General features: G+C 35.3%; 1 protein-coding gene across 1 annotated transcript in view; it reads left to right on the top strand.

Annotated features, from left to right (window-relative positions):
- The window catches only part of SDCCAG8 (SHH signaling and ciliogenesis regulator SDCCAG8), a 104,929-nt gene that overhangs the window by 21,227 nt on the left and 62,026 nt on the right, over window positions 1-21,676 (top strand). The window contains exons 11-13 of the mRNA XM_062489204.1: window positions 1,406-1,540; window positions 4,620-4,736; window positions 16,030-16,172. Of these exons, the coding sequence (XP_062345188.1) occupies window positions 1,406-1,540; window positions 4,620-4,736; window positions 16,030-16,172 (395 nt within the window). The remainder of the gene's footprint in view (window positions 1-1,405; window positions 1,541-4,619; window positions 4,737-16,029; window positions 16,173-21,676) is intronic.

Here is a 21,676-nt window from a genome sequence, read left to right as displayed (position 1 = left end):
AGCACAGACTGAACAAAATAAACCATTTAAGTATGTATAAAAAAACCTCTTTGACTCCAATTCCAGATACAAAATCAGGTATTAATCACAGTGATAGGGACAAAGTGATCATTAAGTACATGAACTGATCATCAGTGATCTGTTGCCAGGGAAACTGAAATTTGAAAAAATAACTGTTCACTGCAGGCATTATTAAGCAATTCCTTTTTTGACTCCTTGCTATCTGTTAGAAGTTATCCCTTTTATGACGTTAGTTGTTCTGTTACAGAGTTGCTTTAAAGCAGTGTATTCACTCCAAAATACAGCCTGTTAGACAAGCATTTCATACTTCTTTTTTGGTAGACTATTTCACTCCATGTCATCACATTAGTTTGTATTTCATCACCCACTGATATGTGTTTTACTGGAACCAATTCTCAATTTAAGTACTTGTAATCTTTTTTTTAACTTCTGCATATACATTAAACAACATATAGTGGCACTGATGATGTCATGCTTGGTAATTAAACATATGGGATGACTTTGTAGAAAATTATGATCTATGTTAATGATTTACACATACATATGATTAACTACTTTTATGTTTTAGGATTATTAGGTGGTAGAAATGGTATACTGTGGATCAAAACAAGATTCATCTGAATATTTTATTGTTTACTTTAAGAAATTGTTTGAAGGGGAGAATTGGCATGATGCATAAATCAGGTGGATGTATAAGGAGTGGAAAATGGTTATGAATATATAATCCTCTAGGTTTGGCTTTGAATTTCTGAAAGTTAACCTAGAACTGTCAGACACCATTATTTCCACTTATATTAGTAAGCTTCAGGGCTAAATAGCTGAATGTTCACTGTCTCTGTTTTATTGTTACATTTTTTAATCATTCAACAAAATTTCATCTGAATTACATTAGAATTTTTAATATACTATTTCTGCATGAGTTTTGCACAACAGTATGCTTTGATCTATAGTGTTGAAATGTTTTCTGAACTTGAAAATTAAGATCTGTGGTTGCAACAGCAGTTTTCTTTAGCTGGGGGAACATGATTTGGTTTGAATCAATCTACATAAGGATGGATAAGAAGCTGTTAAACAGTACTCTTACCTTGCAAAAGTAATGTAGCCAGCTGCTTCTGACACCTGGAGACTAGTACAGTCCATGAAATGTTTCAAATAAACTACTGTATGATAAATAAATTTAGTGAGCCCATTAACAAAATAATGTAGCCATATTAAGTTATTAATAATACAGTATCTAGTTTGATTGTACATGCTTGATTCTTTATTACATTTTTAATGTTATGTGTTTTGTCTACATACAGTTGCTTTTGAGGAGAAAGTTCCACAAGAGTTTGATCTGTGGTTGGTTAAATTGCATTATTACAGTGTTCTTGGACTTTTTCAGGTGACAGCTTTGTCTAAGGATGTGGCTATTTTGGAAGCTCAAGTAGAGAGACTTGCAAGGGAAAAGAATTCTCTAGTTAATGAGTTAGAAGAATCACAGGGCCAGCTTGCATCTCATGAAATGGAGATGAATAAGGTAAGCACATTCATAAATGAGTATTGAGCTTGGTTTTCTTTATCATTGTGACCTGAAAGAAGAGAGTTTTTACCTTGTCCATTTTCCTGTTTTGGTAAGGAATGTGTGGTAACTGTAGACTTCATTTCAATATCCCAGAGGCAACTACAACTATCCCAGTTGCAGGAGTAAAAAAATAACTTTGTCCATTTCCAAGTCACCTTGTCATGCAGAAGCTAACTTTTCTATTTTGCAGCCTATGAGGGTCACTATTCAAAACACTATCCCAGTGTTTCAGTAAAGAATTGAGTTTGGTCTGAGAGAGACACCATAGAACTCAACAATGTCTTTAACTGCTGCACATGGGACTTGCAGTGTTAACATGAAGGGAACTGTATCAAATCAGCGTTTTTCAAGTTCTTTCCTTTAGACTTTTTATGTAGTGTACTGCTTAATTTGGTACTATTGTTAGTATGGCTCTTACAAAAACATCTTCTAGTTAAGAATTACAGATTAACGTGCATCTTGTCTAGGTGTTTCACTCTTGGGTGCTTTCTTTTGCAGGTTTCTCAGCCAGTAAGAGCCTTAATGGGGTGGAGGGGTCATAACATGAGAAAGAAAATAAAGAATTGTTACAGAGTTTTAAAATGTCTGTATTCCTTACCAATAATCCCAGGATCCATCCTACTTCCCCAGTTGTTAACTGCAAGGATTTGAGGAGCAATTTATTCTTTGGACCGCTAGAGATTTCAGGAGAGGTTTTCAACAGTTCCTGTCTTCCCCTGCTGCCCTGGCTGATAAGGGTAAAAGTATTGCAGAAAATTCACAGCAAAAAGTCATCCCAGCTTACTAGAAACTTTAATTTAATTTTAACTGAACGACAAATGAGTATTTTAAAAATGTCAGAATGGTTTGATTTACCAATTCTGAAGCACGCTTTTGGTCTTTCAGGCTGGGTTCACAAATGACTTGTACCACTTACAGGGGTAAGGAGGTGATGAAAGATGCAGTATGTACAAATACTCATTGGTCTGAAAAGAACAGTTTTGTACCCTACCAATTTGAAGTTACCTCTCTGGAGATGATACTGAAATTCATGTCCCTGCTTCAGTTCATGTCACTCCATGTCATTCTTCTTGCAAGAGTCTATTAATTGCACTGTCCTGAGAGACTGGAAAACTTCATTTGTGTCCCTGTACTAAACAGAGAAGTCTTGAAAATCCTGGAGGAGCATCCCAGCCACTGAGCTGACAGGACTATGTGCATCATCTTGACATTTTCATTGGCTATGTGACATCTTTGCTTATGAATCTGACTCCTTGTTTCCAGACTCAGTTTGCTATTATTAAAAACGGCAAATAGCAACACTTCTGAGTTTTATCCAAAATATTGTTTTTCTTCATGCACCAGAAGTCAGGAAAAGAAAATATGGAATGAGGATCTATTTCCTTCATTCTTGAGGAGACTGAAAAATCCATTATTAGGACAGCACCATCTGCTGATTCTTCTGTGTTATTCCCTTTGTATGGTGTGTGGAGGAGCTGAAAGCGAGGACAAAAAAAAAGAAATATTTTTTTAATTTCACTTGGAGGAAGTGACATATTGGATTTTGTTACATCCTTCAGATAAAAGAGGGAGGAGGTAGAAATCCAGGGTTTGCAAGCTATGCAGTTACAACTCAAGATTTTTTTAGTTGCATATAGTATCTTAGTGTTTAAAGAAATCCTTCAGAACTTTGCCATTCTTCAGAGCATTTGCTGCTTTGCATTTTTGCAATGGCTAAATTCAAAAGCTGTCCTTTGAATTTATAAGTGATGCTACTTCTTAAAAGTTATGACAGTTGGTTTAGTTTTTTCCTAGAGTGATTTCATTGCAGTATGCATATTTACTTTTTCCCTACCTCTTTTTTAAGGAGAAAAGAAAAAGTAAAAATGAGAAGAGGTATAAGACTGAATAACAGAAATTAGTTTGGGTTATATAATATGTGAGAATGTTTTTTGAGAAGCACAGAGGATTGTAGCAGCAAATTAAAAGGATATAGATTTAAGGAGCAAGTGCTGAAAGAATATAAGCAAAGCAGCAAAGTAGAGTGAGTTGGAAAGAAAGTAGACTAAGAGGAGCTGTGAGTAAACACATTTGCATTCTCACTAAGGAATGTGCATGTATTTGGTTGGTTAATTAAGGTGAAATGAAAAGGCACAAAATGGAGGTGATGGCACAGGATAAAGACAAAAAAGGGACAGCTTAGATTGAAAATTGGAAGTATAACAACCCTGCGCAGCAGTAAAGTTATATGGAAGGGATTAGTGATCTAGTTTTGTTTTCTTCATTTAAATTTCTTTCACTTTCTCCTAACCCCTTCACATATCCTCTGAAGTTGAGCTGCCAGATGGAAAGGATTGAGGGGGTAATATAACAAATACTTCAACAGCAGAGAATAATTGTCCTCTGTAGAAGTGATTTCCTGAAATGTTGCTTTGATCCGTTTCTTCTGGACCATGTATCTATTTAAATAAGACTTCTTTTAAAAAGAATTTATCTCCAGTTTGCAATAAGTTTGTAATGTTCTGATCAAACTTTGAAAATAATTTTGTTAACATTTCAACAATTTCTTTCCTAACAGTGTAAAATTGGCAAGTTAAAATATACCTTTAATTAGGAGTGTGATAGATGCTTTACTTACAGGTTTTGAAAGTGTTGACATAGACTTTCTTGGGATTTTAGAGAGAATGAGAGAAGAGTATAAAACCAGCAACTGTCATTTAACTGTAGTGATATATATTTACAACATAAGCATTTATACTTAGTAAAATCTTAATCCAAATATATTTTAATCTAGAAGGTACTGCATATGTCAAAGTTAATGACTATATATAGAATTCAGACCCACCTTTCTGTGTAAAAACATTTACCATTTGTAGAACTAAAATAACTGTAAATTAAAGACATGTTAAACATTTACCATTTGTAGAACTAAAATAACTGTAAATTAAAGACATGTTGCATTTCAATGACCTGTAGAGGGCACCAAAAGATCTAATTGCAAACCCTGGTCGATGGATTCTTCAAGCTAACAGATCATGTCTGTGTAATCTAACAGGTGTGTGGAGAAATGCGCTATCAGTTGAATCAAACCAAAATGAAGAAGGATGAGGCAGAAAAGGAGCTCAGAGAGTACAGAACAAAAACTATAAGGGAGCTTGAAATTAAGGACCAGGTAAGAGATAATACTGCTATAACTTTGCAGTTATTGGTAGCCTAAGTAGGGTTTTTTCAGAAGCTGGAATGATTCTTTTTTCTAATAGTGGTCATTTATTACTGTTAAATGGTTTAAATTAATGGCAAAAAGCCATCTTTTACTGCTAAATAAATACCTCTTGGTTATCTTAATCTTGTTTTCAGCCCTAGTATGTTCAGTTTTGCGCATCACTCATTCCATGCTTTCATGTAGAATTACTCTATCATATTATTCATACCAGCTACTTAAATTCTATGTACTGTATACATGTGTTTATACACTTTTTCTCACAAATAAATCCACACATAATTACCTATACATGCTGCCTAATAGAACATTAAAGACTCTAAGCATAACCTAATGATACCAAAAATGAAAATAATTTATCTTCCAATTTCTTTAAATATTCAATATTACTGAATGCTGGGATTCATTGAAAAGTTTTAAAAAACAAAACCAAAACAAAAGTAACCTTCTGGAATAAAAATAATTATAGAATGAAATCCACTTGGCATTAACTGTTGCTTATCTAAAACTGGGGTTTATATAAATACAAAAAAAAAACCAATACGTGTCTTACAGTTAGTCTGTGAGAAAACATCCCAGGCAGTAAGAAAGATTATTAGAGTAACCTGCAACATACTTGGCAAACAGCTTGCACAGGTGTAATCTGCATCTTTGAAGTGCCCTTTTTCTTGAGGGTCTATCCATTTTTCTCTAGAACTTCAAACTTTCAGTATTCCTTCTTAAGTTATGATTTGCACATTAAGAGTCTTCTGAATACACATATATATAAGATGCACATGAGGATGATTTTTTAAATATGCTTTTTGTTATTCGAGCAGCCTGTACAACAGGTTTTGGACCATTCTTTCTTTTAAATAACTGAACAAATAATTTCCTGTATAAGAATAAATGTAGGGGGAAAATTAAACATTTCAAAAATTTAAATTTTTAATTACCAGTTCCTCAAAAGCTGCATGTAGGACAGTAAGTTTTTTAACTTAATAGTACAAGCTTAGTCTGGAAGCTATATTAATTCAAATTATAAGGAAAATAAATGTAAAATCCAAAGGAGGAGCTTATTAGGTGAAATAACCCTTCAACATGTATAGAAAAGGCTACAGCGCAGAAGAAGAGAGGTCCTAAAGCATTCTTTATTTCAAGGTTTGCTTTTTTTCCCACTCCTGCATCCTTTAGGCCTAAGGACACTGAAAAACAAAAACCAGGCTTGTCGTCTGTGTCTTGACAGATATCACAGATAAAAGAGTTGGCATAATCTTGGCATACAAATAAAACAGGATGTGTTTAATAAGATACTTGAAGAAGTATCTTGGATTTTAAATCCTGTTCTTCAACTTGCTTGAGGATTGCCTTTTGAACAAATTAGAAAATTTAACAAAATATTTTAAACTCATGTGATGACATACTGGTATTTTAATCGGTGTGATGTTGAATACAGCAAAATGTGGTGATTTATAATTTGATATGAAGTGAAATGATGTGAGGCTGAGTTCCTATCACCAAAAATTATTAGATAATTAGATAAAGATTAGATATTGAGTAATTATGTTATTATATTATTCAAGTATGATTGTTGGTTCCTCACAATAAAGGAAAACAATTTTGAAATTCTCACACCAGTATCTAGCAGCTGTTTTATAGCTGTGGCTCCAGTAACCCAAAAAGTTCTGTATTTGTCCTAGGATTATTTAACATGTTAAAGGCAACCCAAGCAGTGTGTTAGAGTGCCTTGTTCTGTTGTTGCTTGTTGGCTGGGGATTTTTAAATTGAATTTTAACAAACTAACGAGTTAATAAGTTACTGCAGATTATTTTGTTTAAAAAAATGAAAAACAGTTCAATCACATCTATCTTTGTATTTAAAGAAAACCTGAAATGTTTTATCTTATGTGGCACTGAATAGCAAATAATAATCGTTCTTTGGTCTCTCAGCCATGACCTGACCTTCTGGCTAAGAGACAAAGCTGATACCTTCCTTGGCCACCATCTGTTCATAATAAATACATATTTATTTTTTTTAAACTAGAGAGACAATAATGTATGAGTATTTTCACGCTATTCTGTATTAAATGATGATTTTTTTTCTTCTCTTTTAAAAGCAAAGGTTCATGTTTTGAATTGCCTTAGTATATTGAGAGCAAGTTTACTGTTTGTTGAGGTATAATTGTATTTTTAATTGTACTGTAGATAAATTACAGTTTTGAAGGCATTTTTAGTTTACATGGAGTAAACTAAAAATCCTTAAAAAAGGATTAAAATTATTCAGGGGTGTCAGAATAGAGAGAAAACCCCACATGTACAATTTAGGATCACCAGATACATCTAGCTGTATGTCAGGTAAATACAGGTAAATATATTTATCATATTCTGGTATTTATAAATGTTATTCAAAATTGAAATTGTATCATTTAGGAAACCTAAAGAGAGAGTATGTATCTTTGGTCTTGCTCCCTTTTACTCTAATATATTTTTCCCTGTATTTATTGTTAGGTTAGGACTAATACCCACGTGTCAGTATCTGTCATAACTCTGTTATTAACATTTTACATGAATATTTCTGAAAAATTAAGAAGCAATGAGCAATGTTACCATTTATATTGAATAGCTGTTTTGTAATATCATCCATCGTGATCCTGATTAACATCAGGATTATGGAGGGAGGTGGGGGGAAAGACACGTACCAAACAGTTTCACTGCACAAAACCCACATCTGTTCATCTGGCCTGATATGTTGTAAAGTAGCATAACCTACTGCCCTCTCTTTTTCTCTCTCAGCCAGCCCTCCCATTGTGGATGTAGCTGTGCTGAAATAACAGTACATTACTTAATACTTTTACTGCTTAGGAACAAGCTTTATAAATCATACGAATTTAATGCCTTCATGGCAGTAAACTGTGTCCACACTAGGGGTTGTACTAGCACAGCTATATCAGAGAAAAGTCACGCCCTAACCTAAATTGCTGTTATTAGAACAAAAATTGTGTGGCATATTTGACACAGCAGGGCTTCACTTTTATAATACTTTTTTTTTGTTAATTTGTAAGCACTGCATGGCATAATTTATGCATTTCTAACAGAAATCATACTTCTGACACACTATGAAATTGTTCCTCAGATTAACATCACTTGCTCTTTTCTGCTCTGTCTTATAAAAATAAAAATGAAATTCACTGTTAATAATTTTCTTTTTGTTTGTCTGAAATAATTTTTATTTAGTTTATAAAATCTTGCAAGCTTCAGCATATAGAAGTGAAAACAGTTTTTAATATTGGGTTTTGCAGTCCAAGCCAATTTGGGCGTCCTCCTTATTAGACAGTTCTTAGCAGGAGCATGGCTCCACTGGGAGCTGTGGTGTCCTTGCAGCTTTTCAATTTTGTTATATCATGATTTGCGCAATCAGATAAATACTTTGTGTAGAAATAAATCCAAGCTAGTAAACCTAACCTGTCAAAAACTCTTTAAATTTGGGCAGATATAGTTTGAAGCGGGATAACAGAATTAAAAGCACCAGAAACATTTTACTAAAACATACAGATTTTTAAGAGTTGCCTGCATTGCCATTCATAAGTCCAAATAAAAAGAAGTTGAGACTCACTGATGTGCATAACCTATACCAATAGGAAGAGCTACACACCAAAGTATTTTTGTGCAGTATGACAGAACCTAAATTATGCCTCTGTACATTATAGACTGACAATTTTGCAGACAAATAAAAATCTGGCAAAATTGCAGTCCAAAAGCATTTTGCCAAAGGGTATTTTGGGAATGTTTATCTCATTTGTCATAAATCCATGATTTATAGTAACCTAATTTAGATGTTATAAGAGGAGAGATTACTGACTCTGCCTTCATCAAAAATAGTTCGGGCCAAGTATTTGGGTATATATCCTGGAAATGCTTTAGATTATCCAAAGCAAGACCAGTAACACCTTTCTGAAGACCCTGATGCACTAAAATGTCTTTTTATGAATACATACCAAGCTTTCATGAGTCAGGCTTTAAAATATGAGAGTTTTCAACAGCTGTGACATTCAGCATATCACCAGATGTTTGAAACTTGTAAGTTTTAATAACTGGTGAGGATGGGTTAGGATTGTGTTATGTGTATTCTTGTAACAGTCTATATCTGTATCTGATATTCTGTTTCCTCATTAGTTAGAAAGATTCTCTGGAAATTCTATTTTGAAAAGAAATTCTATTAAATCAGTAAATGTATACTTGAGTAATAACTGGCAAGGGGGGAAACGCCCAAAACTCAGAAGACAGCTTGAAACCCTTAGCATGAAATTTTCTCACCTGGTCTGACCTTGAGCATAATGGTCTTAAAAGAAGCAAACCCAGATTTCTTTTGCACAAGAAAGCATTAAGGAAATGCGATCATCTTTACTGTAACTGAACTCTTCCTAATGAATAATTTTTTGTCTTGGGCATTCAATGCATTAATTTGAAAATGAGTAAATAAGGAGTAAAATGGCAGTTTGATATGAATTTTCTGGCCTGCTCAGGAGGAACAAAATTATTCTTTTTATAGCTGAATTTACTAGCTTGTCTCCAGATTTTTGAGGAAGACATTGACCTACAACCCTGCAATATATATAAAATTATAATATGGCTGGTGCTGCTGCTCTGCTATGGCACAGTTTTCCTCTGTCAGCCATCCATTTCTCAAGGATCAGTGGTATGAGCAGCCCTCATTATATTCTATATATTTCCTTAAGAAAAATGACTAGGACTCCCAGTAGTAGACTTTTCTTTGCTCACTTGCCTGTACTTTTTGTACAGGTCTGCTTCCCCTAAGCATCTGGCCTGCTAAGAGGAATAACACAGGATCAGGATTTTATTGTTCATAGGTGTAGTTCAGCCTATATAGCTTCGACCCATGTTCCATCATCCATAGTGATGTCATCGCACAGTATTTGGAAAAACTGTTTATGTGCATTAAAAATTATTCAAAGTAGGGAAAGAATTGCACACGTCTTGATATAGTGGGTTTACATACTTAAATAAATACTTGCTTTCTGTTGTTTTCTTTTCTTCTTCTCTGACTAGAAAAAAAATGGTTGTATTATCAATAGTCATTGTGTCAACAATCAGAAGAAAGAGAGTGTAAAAGTCCCTATCATTTGTCAGTTGTTATTGCATGGGTTTTCTTTTCAGCTATTTCTTCATGCTGTCCAGGAAGGAAGAACCAATCTCCCATCAGTAGTCTTAAATAGTGTTTGAAAGGATAAAAGGAACAGGTTTTGTTCTCTCCTGTTTTTCAGTAATGAAGTAGGTGTAATCTTCCCCTTCCTTCTTTCTACACACATCCTTCCTTTTCTGAAATTTTTATCAGCAAGTGAACCGTATATTTTGCACTGCCTCATTGTCCCCCATCTCCCACCTGTACAATCCATTAACAAAAAAAATCATCTTGTTCCACTGTGAACAAAATCACTTTCTTATCTCTGCTGGTGGCTGCTAAGCTAATCTGTAGTGCAGCAATGTTCTCTGTTAAAATGTGACTGTAGTAATGCTTGTGGAATTGAAAGTTTTGTTCCTCAAATAGTATTGCTGCTCAGATATTTTGGGAAATTAAAAGCAAATATTTTCATGGAAATGATGAGGTAAAATCCGTGTATAATATGTTTCAGCCATTCACTCTTGTTGTTTCCCAGGGTATTTATCCACAGGGACCATGTTGCTCTTCAAGAGTTTGTACAAGAACAGGCCTTAAAGATTATTTCTTAATTTAAAAATTACGTGTGTGTACTTGTAAATCCGTACTTTGCAATATTTTTTTTTTCTTTCCCCAGCTAACAACTGCAGGTAACAAGTTTGCTTCAGTGAGATTTATAGTGTGCTCCTCTAAATGCATCCACCCTCCATGCTGTTCCCATAAAGTTCTTCCAGCACCCTTGTTCTTCCTAGGAAAACTGCAGGGTTCAGACTCTGTTAATTCTCCATCAATTTGGAAGCAGAGGGTTTGTGGCTGATGGCCTGTTTTAGGTGATGGCTCTTGTCTTGAGGCTCTGCCTTGTAGTGGAGCACACAAGGTGTGTGGTACTGCCAGGTGCCGTCACACTTTGCACTACAAGTGGTGGTCACAAAACTATTTGTCTTTGAGGAATTCAACAGTCCCACCAGATCAGGTTAGGGTAAATAGCCATTTAAGAAATCACAGCCTGCTTTGCAATCTAGGCTATATCTTTCTTATCCTTCTGGTCTTTACAGATCAATGGATTTCTGAGCCAACCATATAAGAAAAAAACTTTCCACAGGAACCATGTGTGTTTCTTGGGGCTACTTCTCGGGTTTCTGCTCAGGTTACATGCCCTTCCTGTCAGGAAAGGTTTTCATATTCCTATTTTAGGCTAAATGATTTATAGAATTTGCAGCAGTCTTGTGTGTTTTTGTGAATTAGTCTCTTAGAAAATGGTATCTGTGAACTCCTTTACACCCTGTGTACAATTTGTACATTCTCACAGTTTATAATAAATCCATTTCCAGAATGGAGGTTTCCCCTTTAAAACCACATGTAGCTTTCATGAATGTTTGTGTTCTCATTCAGATTTGCATGAGAAGCAGCAGTAATTCAAATAGAGTGCAAAAGGGAGGAGAATGTCATTGTTGGGATGGGGTGGGGGTTAACCTTGTGATGGCCCTAACTCTCTTTATAAAGTTGGATAGTTCTTCAGGTGCAATATGCTATGTCAGATGGCCATGCCTGGGAGGTCTGAGGTTTAGAGACCACTCTGAACCTAGAGTTGCTTGATTGATACCAGGATTAGGATAGAAATGACTGCAAGTGACCCCTGCTGCATATGGCCTGAGAGTAATCCAAGTAAAACAATTGAAATCTTTCTACAAAACCAGTTTTGTTGAGTTTTTTAAAATTTAAATAAGAATTTAAAACAAATCCAGTTCATTCTGTGTCCCTGATAAATTAGTATATTATTAGGCACGGAAGGCAATGTGGATTGAGATCAGTGTGAAAGAGTGCAAAAATTTCCTGTCAGTTGTACACAAGGTATTTAAATGTATGTGCAAAGCATACTGGGGACACCTCTTTGGAGGACTTGGTCCTGAGCATTATTATTACTGGTCTCTCTGCTTTGAAAGCTACTTTAGTAAATGAGGCTAAGCTTACGAGCATCATGGCCTGTAAAAATGTCTTAATTTGAAGTGTGTATGTTTTTATAGATGTTGATAGCCTTTTGATGATGTACATTCAAATACCAACCACCACAGTGATTATATTTACTTTTTATTACTCTATATTTTTTCTTCTGTTTTTGGTTCCATTTTATGCCCCTTCAATCTTTTAGTAAGGGTGGCAAATGAAGTATGAAACAAAAAAATGTAGTGTAAATTCACATAGATATTTTACTGTCCAGAATTATTTTACTGCACAATTTGGGCAATGATATAGTCAGTGCAGAATTTCCTTTTTAGATTATACTGTCTATTTATTTTACCTGATGTGTGAACATACAGGGACAACAGTGAATGTTATAAATCACTTAAGAATTAATTTGGTTTTAGTTAATTTTTCATTTTGTTAAAAGTCTTATAAAGTTGGGGGTTTTTTGCATTTTTCAGAGTGCGATTTTTTGGGGGTTTATCACCACTTAATCATTCTCATTTGTTTAAAAAAAAAAAAGTATTCATATTTTTGTCAGTTTGCTTTTGTAAAATTCTGTGAAAAACATTTAGTTTGAAATTTAAAGTTGTATTTTTGCATACAGTAGAATCAGCATTTGTATGAAAAGAAATAATTATTTTAATCTTTAATTTGACTTGTTTTGAATGGAATTGTTTAATTTAATCAGATTTTACAGAGATAGAGATTGTCTAGGTAATTAAAAAGCATGTTTTTGCAACATGCATAAGTATTGTTAGGTGAAGATAATGTCAAGTTATGAAAAGGATATTTGAGGATTGAATCAGTGTTTGAGAAATCATCTTCTATGTTTTCCAGCAAGTTGTATTTATGTTGCTGATGGGCATCTCTAGTGTGTTCCCCTGAAAATGCATTGTAAAAATCTGAAGATAATTTTTAAGTGCATCACAAACTCATGAATGAGAAGTGAAACACTTAGGTGCTTCAAGAAAAGATACAAAAGGGTCCTATGCACTCCAAAGTGGAAAACTTAAAATATAAAAAGTGGTTGGTGGTAATACTGAAAAAAGAATATTTGATTTAGAATAAAATTTTACTGCAATGGTACTTCACCCATGCTTAATTTTTGTTAAACTTATTTTGTGTAACTGAGCTGAATATGGATGCAGGATGGTGTTAGTGTGTTTCAGCTTACTAATAATGATTTTTCTCTTACTGAGGTTTAGCCTGCCATCTTTCTGTGGCAAAGTGCCTGTTGATATTCCTGGGAGTTTGGGCAACTCCATAAGAAGACGTATTAAATAGTACTTTTGAAAATATGTGCAGAAGTAATAAGAACATTAAAGTTGCAGAGTTAAGCACCAGAAGTTGCTTGTTCTAACCTTAATGTAGTCTTGTTGTACGTATACATTATGATAATTCTGTTCCTTGTTATACTGAAAATCTGTTTCAGATTTTCTTCAATGCAAGATTGTCATCTGTCTTTTTGCAGTTCTGTGCTCCATCTCTTGTCTCTCACATACATTGAAAAGTTAAGTACCTTGAAGAAATAACTTTCTGATCATGTGGTTAAAAAGCTGCATCACAGGTGATAGGCACTGAGGGATCAAATTCACACTGCATGAGAAACAGAGCTGTCAGAAAAATGCTTTAGCTGGTGGTTTGTTTCTGGTTTTTTCCCTACAATTACACTGTGGCCTGGATAGCAGCAGCTACAGAACTACTTACAGCTTCCTGATTGAAGAAATGGTAACTGAAGTAACACAAAAATTACTCTGAGTAAAAGTTGGGAAAAATGCTGCTGATAAGGTTCCCTGCAGGAACAGTGAATAATATTCATTGATTCTGTAATTTCTCTGTAGATTAAATACCAATTACATAGTGATGACCTAATGATGGACTAGACATATTTCAGAATTCAGGGCAGAGTGTATTTGTGAGACAATTGTTATTAGGAGAGGGAAGAGAGCTATTTTTTATTATATTAACATGTCTCAGATTCTGAGGGTTCATGTTTCAAACTATTACCTGAGTTTTTAAACTGAAGTATCCCATAGTGTTGAGAGTATGATCTGTTTTCAGCTTGTAAATGTCATGTGGTGTGTTGCTCCTACCAAATTATTTTGAATGAAAGTTTTTTGGTATTTCAAAAAGAATAGTTTAGTTGATAAGCCTAAATGTGCCTGGATTGGCTGTTTCTGAGTTTCTGTTAACAAGTTTTATTTAGTGGCATTTTTCTGCCATCCCTTTCTCATGAGGTTGTCTGCTGTTTCTGACATGGTCATTATCAGAATTCTAGAATATAAGTCATGCTGCAAGCACCTCTAAACATTGGTATTTTAAGATGTTTAGATACGTCTGTGTATACCTACGCATATGCACAAACACGTCTGCATGAGTGTAAAGGAGCTGATACTGGATTTTGGAATTACCAATGAAAGTAGCACAAGTAAAATTGTTCTTCAAGCCACATTTTTCTTTTCTTGGTACTTCTAATAGAAATTATAAGACACCTGTGATTTTTCAAAGATCCTGTCATGAAGTGATACTTCCCTATCTGAGAATTTACCCCTGCACTTTCATGACAACTGAAATCTGTGCATGTGTTCTTGGGTCCAGCCCTGAAGGTTCAACATCTGGCTGATGGAAATGAAACATTTTCACCAGAGGTTCTTGCACTTGGAATTTGCTTCCTTCTGTGGGTCTGTGTCAAAACCTGACTGAGCCTGTTTAACTCGAGGCAATGGTGTAAAGCCCATCTGTTCCTTGAAACTTCTCCCTGAAGGAGCGATCTAGAGTGTATTTATATTCTCAGCTGTGGTTATGGTTTTTTTTAAGTATGTAGCTGATGCTTTTGGACTAATTTGTGGTTTGGGTTTGTTTAAAGGTGTGCTGAATGGATGTACTGTTAAAGTAGATTTTAGGAAGGTTTCAGAACTTCCCTCTCTAACTTGTGAAGACAGTGAAGAGTTCACATCCCTGTTAACTATGAATGGACAAATAACACTTATGAACTGCTACTGTTAAGAAGAATAGAGAACCCACTGAGACTTCTATTTAAAATACACAAAAGTCTGAAAAGTGAAAATGCAAAGCATTTGTAACTGAATATCTTTGAGCACCTGATTTTAAAGTACTCTGTCAGTTGTTACATTCTTTAGAAGGGAAGAGTATTAACGATTTTGTAGATAGTTCCCCCCAGCCCCAATGACAAATAAATATTTATGTAGGGATTTAGTACAGAACAGTTACTACATGATAAAACTACATTGTCAACTTATTCTGTGCTCTACTGGCCTTGTTAAAAGCACCCTTAGGACAAAGCATAGTAGTGTGTTACAGATGTATTCCTACAGGTACTTGTATGTTGTGTATGGACTTGAAGAAAAATATATTGTTTCTGAGTTTCAATGTTTAGATTGCTGACAGTAGGACTGGAATAACATAACTCTAGTATGTATCACTGGAATTGAAGATGCTGGTCATACAAACTTGACTGGTTGTTTGTAAAATAAGTTCATAGACTCATCAACTTTAGTTACTGTATTGACATATAAGGACTAATGATATTAATAAAAGAATAGGATTAACAGTAGCTGGTATGTTTAGGGTTCAGATAGAAGTCACAAATACTTGTTTTCAATAATGACAAAATTACCTTTATTTTCTTGTGTAATATTGGATGACAAAGCTCAATGTCCCCTTGTCATTGGTTTTGTAATACGCATTAAAAAAATAAATACAAATTAATTATCACAAGAGGTATTCTATGTCAAGCAGCTTCTGAAGATGGCCACTGTTCCACTGCCTTTCTGTTTTTAGCACAGTGAATTCAGGCCACAAATATGAAGCCTTACATGAAAAAAATGGAAAATACTTGCATGCCTGTAACTCTTAAGCCACATGAACACAATAGCATTGATTGTATATTGGAGTATTTAAATATGAAGCATATTTTGTCATTTCACAAGAATATAATTTCAAATATTTTAATTTGCTTGTTTTGTAGTTTTTATGAAGTAGCTTCTTTTGTTCAAAAATAGAAGTGTGCATTATTTTCAGGTGCTTTGATCACTTTTTTTTGGTCTTAAAATGAATCTCTATGTATTTCTTAAATATACTTTCTTTGGTTCTATAATTTTCGAAGAAAATAGAAAAACTGGGATTAGAGCTGGATGGAAATAAACAGCGTTTGGAACAAGCCCAGCAGGATGTGACAGGAGCCAGAGAGGAGTGCCTAAAACTGACAGAACTGCTGAGTAAATCTGAGCACCAACTGCACCTCACCAGGTACCCCTTATCCTATTACATGCTGTAGTACCAATTTCATTCTGCTAATTTTTTGCCACAGGCTTCCCCACAGTCGTTGCAGATAGTTGCAGTCATCAACTACACGGGCAGCCCTCAGTCGTGTTAGAAGTGGAGATTTTAATAAGTGAGTTATGAACAGTAATTTATAAAAGTGAATTAGTAGTGTGTAGAAGAGGCAATGTTCAGCTCTGGTGGTGAGGTGGCATGGTTTTAGGCAGGAAGAAGAGCCAGGGAGGCTGCAGCTACCCTTTTTTTTTCTGTTGCTGTGCTTAGTAGGACAAATATATTTGAAATGTTGTTTGAGACTGTAGTGTAGAGAAGCACCTTTGAGCATAGCAATTCTCAGATTAATAACCTGAAATTTCTTCAGCAGAATGACCAGGAATATGTATATAGATATATAAATTAACATAGTTTTTTCTGTTTGAGGTAAGCTCATACAAAGGAGTGTGAGGAGTGTGAAGATTTTCAGTCTCTTGCTCAGTGGATATAGTACAATGTATTGTGTGATGATAGACTTCCCCTAAGCATATTCCATCCTTGGGTACAGTTCCCAGTGTCTTTTGCTGCACTATTCATTACATGTTTCTAGAAAACTCCATAAGATTGACATGCCAATTATTCATTGCCACTTGAGTTTGGGTAACTGTAGAATTTTTTTTCCTTTTGCCTTGGAAAATGCTATTGTCCAACTGTTTGCAGGCTTTTGGTTGTGTGTGTGGGTTTTTTGTTCCTTTGCCCTGCTCCCCCCAAGAATGAACATCCATAAACAAATCTGGCAGCTTTTGCTCAGTACTTAAGGGAAAAAAGTTAAGTTAGTTTAAATTTTTCATGGGGAAAAAAAGAAAGCTCAGATTTTTATCACTTAACAGAAGTCTGTGTGTTTATCCAAGTCTTGTACTTTTTGGGCTTTGTGAGAATTCTGCCATTGAGTAAATGGAAATAAAATAGAGCCTTGTCTAAACTATTAAATTCAATGAATCATTTCTTTATTCAGCTAAATTTCTGTGTAATTCAGAGCACGGTTGTTTAACAGATGGAAGAAAGTACCACTCTAACAGCCTGTATTTAGAGAAAAAAATATGCTAGAGGTTAATGAACTTGAAAAAAGTTTTGGGTGAGTTGTTAAGATATCTAAAGTTTGGATTTAGCAGAACTTTATTAATAATGATTTGTTGTGATAGTTAACCAAATGGTTTTACCACTCTCCTTTTAGCAAAGGCTGATTATATGCAATAAAGCTCTGGATATCTTGAAGGAAATCTGACTAACGAATTTATAATTTTAATTTTTCTTTTGTGAAAATACTAAAAATGTAAAAATGATAACTGTTGCCTGCTTTTACATAGCAAAGTAATTAAACTGGATACCTAACATACAGATGATTCAGGTAGCTTTTTGATGTATGGTCCCTGACTCAGAAAGTTTTTGAGATGCAAATCATTAGAGGCAGGGAACAGTATTTTGGGCAAGTAATGCTCTACGCTGGCCCTTTTCTCATACAACTTCACAAATGCTAGCTTTTTGAGACAGATGCTGAAGTGCCATGCCTCCTTTGACCTAGTGCAGATACTCTTCTGCAAGGTCCTGGTCTCCTTGGGGTTTTTTTGTTGTTTGGGGGTTTTTTGTGGGTTTGGGGGATTTGGTTGGTTGGTTGGTTGGGTTTAGTTTTATTTTTCTGGGGTTGGGTTGGGGTGGGTTTTTGGGTTACTGTGTGTTCATGTTTGGCATCTCCTTACAAGAATTGAAATGGTTTCTAGGCTGATGTATATTTATTGTAAAAATGTGTATGTTGAGGCACGGGAAATAGGTTCAAATTATTTTTTTTTTCTTGACATTTCCCAAATTCTTATAACACTTTGTAGATGTTTTTTTCTCTGTCCACTTGGAGTGTCTGTCTGCTTTCTAGGAATACATTAGGTGACGTTGCTTGAAGAAGGGGGAAAAAGAGATGAGCAATTCATTGCTCCTGATCTTTTACCTCTTTTCCCCTTGAGCTTAAATTTGTAGGGCAGAGTTTGAAGTGTTCTCTCATATTATCGCCTGTTTTCCCTGCCTTGCAAAAGAAAACATCCCCTACTGAAATGACGATTGTCCTTAGCCTTTACTCTTTCTTCCTCTCAGCTCACCTCCTGGCAGAACAGGTTTTCTGTGCTAGTGAAGGTATAAAAGTTACGTGTCTCTCGTGGCATTAATTTTGCATTTTGAACACCGTATGTTTTTCATGGATTGGTATATCCATAGTCGTTGCATGTAAATTATATTCACTTACAGTTTGCCTTCTTTCAGTTATTCCCTTCACCTCAAATGGCAACTGTGTCAGTGAAAATACTTGAAGGGTAGGGGTAATAGCAATCCTATGGGGGTTGTAGACTCATTCACAGTGGCGCTTGCCAAGGAAAACAGATTTTAAGCTCTAGAGTCCTGCCTGTGGGAGGTTGCTGCAGAAATTGCACTGATTTAGTGCATCTCTTGGGTATTCTGGCCTTGGCCTCATCTTGCTGATTCTCTTCTTTTCAGGAGAGGACCAGCTGGTTCACTCCAAGTCTTCTCACAACACTGGAGTTGAGGGAGGCCTGTACTGCTGTTACACTGTTGTGGATAGTCTTTCTGTTGCCTTGCATGACCTGTCTGTGCTGTTCTGGCAGAAATTAGAGGTAGCTGAAGAGATACAGAAAGAATTCTTTGTTTTGTATGAATTATTGCATTACTAAGGAGAAAAGCTTCACTAACCCACTGAATCTAAGTTTGGATGTTGTAAATAAATAGGATTATGAATGAATACAAGAACTTTGGGTTTAAATGTACAAAAAGGAGATAAATGTATATCAAAGAAATAAATGAGAAAAAGTATGCAGCCTGTGTCATAATGAAAAAAGAAAGTATTCTGCAGAACAGCACTCTTCTCCAGGAGTCCCACTTCTTTGCTGTATCCTAGTTTCTAGACACAGTTGATTGATTACCAACTAAACAGCTTCTAACTTAACAAAATGTACTTGTTAAAAATGAAGAAAAAAAGGTTACAATTAGCTATTCTAAACCATTGCCACGGAGTTTAAAACTGCCTTTTCCTGTCACCTTTCTTCCTGGAGCAATATGTTGCTTAGAAATACTTGCTATTAACATGCACTTTCTGCTATTGAATCTAGTTAGTAATTCTAATTTGTATGTCTTCAAAAGACTGGGGAAATACAGAACTTCTACTGTGTAGTTTTGCTTGTCAGTCATGTAACTCTGCAGATGTCACCATGCTATGAGACTGACCATGACTGTTTGAAGTTTTCTTGGGGGTTTCTTTTGCCCTAGTTTCAGCTTTGAGGTTACTGTAGTAGGAGAATCTTAGAAAATTAGTTCTTAAGTCAATGTGAAATTGCTCTTACTTTGGCAAGGTTAGGTGTTGCTGATTAAGCTTACCTGAAGCCCTTCTTCAGAGAGTAGAAAACATACAGGTCTATTGTTCTTTAGTTAATGAGAAGGTAGTCATTAAAAATCATGTCAATATGCTCATGTAAAAGATAATATAAAAGATGCAAGATGTTAACAACTTGTCCAGATCTCAGTGTGCCATCTAATGTAAAGAAAAATTTCCAATATTCTTGTGTAACAGAATCATCATTAAAAAACATTCCTCTTTTTCTTTCAAACCAGATCTGGAGGTATTATTTGTTTCAGTTTCAGTCAGATATAGCAACTGTTCACATATACCAAACAAGTTAAATAAATCCTAAGAAGCAAGGGAGTCATCAGATTTCAAAATTGAAATTTTATTATGTCATCATGCATCTTCTCCGGTATGTAGATATATAGATAGATGGCTCAAGATATTTTTGACTGAAATATCGTCTGAAATGTGATAGAAAATATAATTGACTAGGACAGAAGCAGATTTAGCTGAGTTTAAATTGTATTACTCTTGTTTGGTCATATGAAACACTGCAAGAACTTAAGAAGGTCAGCTTGTAGGTAGGGGAGAAATTACTAAATGAACACATGCTTTCACGTTCAGGTGAGCCACCAAGCTGCCCTATCCCTGTATCACTCTTCTTGAAGGACTAAAGTTTGTATTACAGTGAGTCAGTGAGTGTTGCTTGTCTTGATTAATGTTTTTCCCCCCATAAGGTGACATTTCTTCCCTCTTTTTGACAATTATATGATCTCTAGAAAGCAGCATATCTAAGGACATACCAGTTGGGTTTTAGCAGTGCTATAGTCATCCTACTGTGCATTGGTGCTTCTTGCTAGTTTCAGTGACTCCATTAAAGCTAATTTCTATTACATGTACAATAAATAAAGCACATAGCCTTCCAGGTTAATGGGGCATTTTTTAATCTCTGAAGCTCTGGTGATGAGCTGTATGTTGTCCACCAGTGTTCCTTGTTGGAATTTGCATTCATTGTTTTTGCATTCATTGCCTCATTCATTGTTTTCCCCTATTTAAGATATACTATTAAATAATAAAACGTAAACTTCCTGGTGGTTACACACAGGCTTTGAGGGTGTTGCACAATAGTTAGTATTTATTGTTCGTTTGTTTGTTTTTAATAGTAGTATCTATTAGCAACATGCTTAATACCATGCCTTTTCCAACAATTGTATCACATCACAGTCCATCATCTATGCTGGGAAGGAGTTTTTGGGAAATGTTGTTAGTCATATTAAATGGCTGAGATACACTTAATCCTCTCTGACTGACTGACTGATGAAAGTACCAGTAACACCAATAGAATTGGGGGTGTGCGGGGAGGAAGCAGAATTGAGGTGTAACCAGTGATTTATTTTTAATTTTTTTATAGTCTCCTCATCATTTGCAAAAGCATTATTTTCAAATGCAGAGATGAGTGATAACACGGAACAACTCTGATAACTAATAAACTTTTTAGATTCTGCTTCATATGTTTACTTTTCATTAAATTTAGGGACGGTTGCGACTATGTTGTTGTGATTCAGTCAACATTTATTTCTATCTGGTTTTCATATACAAAGGCATCAGGATGCCAGAAAATAAACTGTTAACGGAGAATTAACTTCTTTGGCACGCTTTCATACTTATCTTCCAAATTAAAGAAAATGAAATGGGCAGAAGCAGAGTGTAGATTACCTCTTTTTTGTCAAAAATGGTGGGAATTTGAAAATTAATAATAAAAAAGGGAACAGATGCAGTAACATGCCAGAGGGAGATTAATGTGGAGAGTAAAATCTGTGAGCAACAAAACTGAAGCAAACTGAATCAGTGGGAGGTGGTTGTACAATCAAAATCAGGATAAAAGAGAAATTACAAACAACCCTGCACTTGTCAAAGTAGTAGTAATGAAATCCTGACTCTGCCAGCAGCGAGAACCTGTGTTAGCACTTTGGGGTAAGGCCGGGAGCCGGGTGCCAGGTAGGAGGGCAGCGCGAGGCTGCTGGGCGGCAGCCACGGCGTGTGGAACAGATGGCGGGCAAAGCTGGCCGGGGAGGGGCTCCTTCGCAGAGCTAATCAGACA

Source organism: Cinclus cinclus, chromosome 3 (genome assembly GCF_963662255.1).
Source record: "Cinclus cinclus chromosome 3, bCinCin1.1, whole genome shotgun sequence".
NCBI lineage: Eukaryota > Metazoa > Chordata > Aves > Passeriformes > Cinclidae > Cinclus > Cinclus cinclus.
This window is presented reverse-complemented; position numbering and strand designations above follow the sequence as displayed.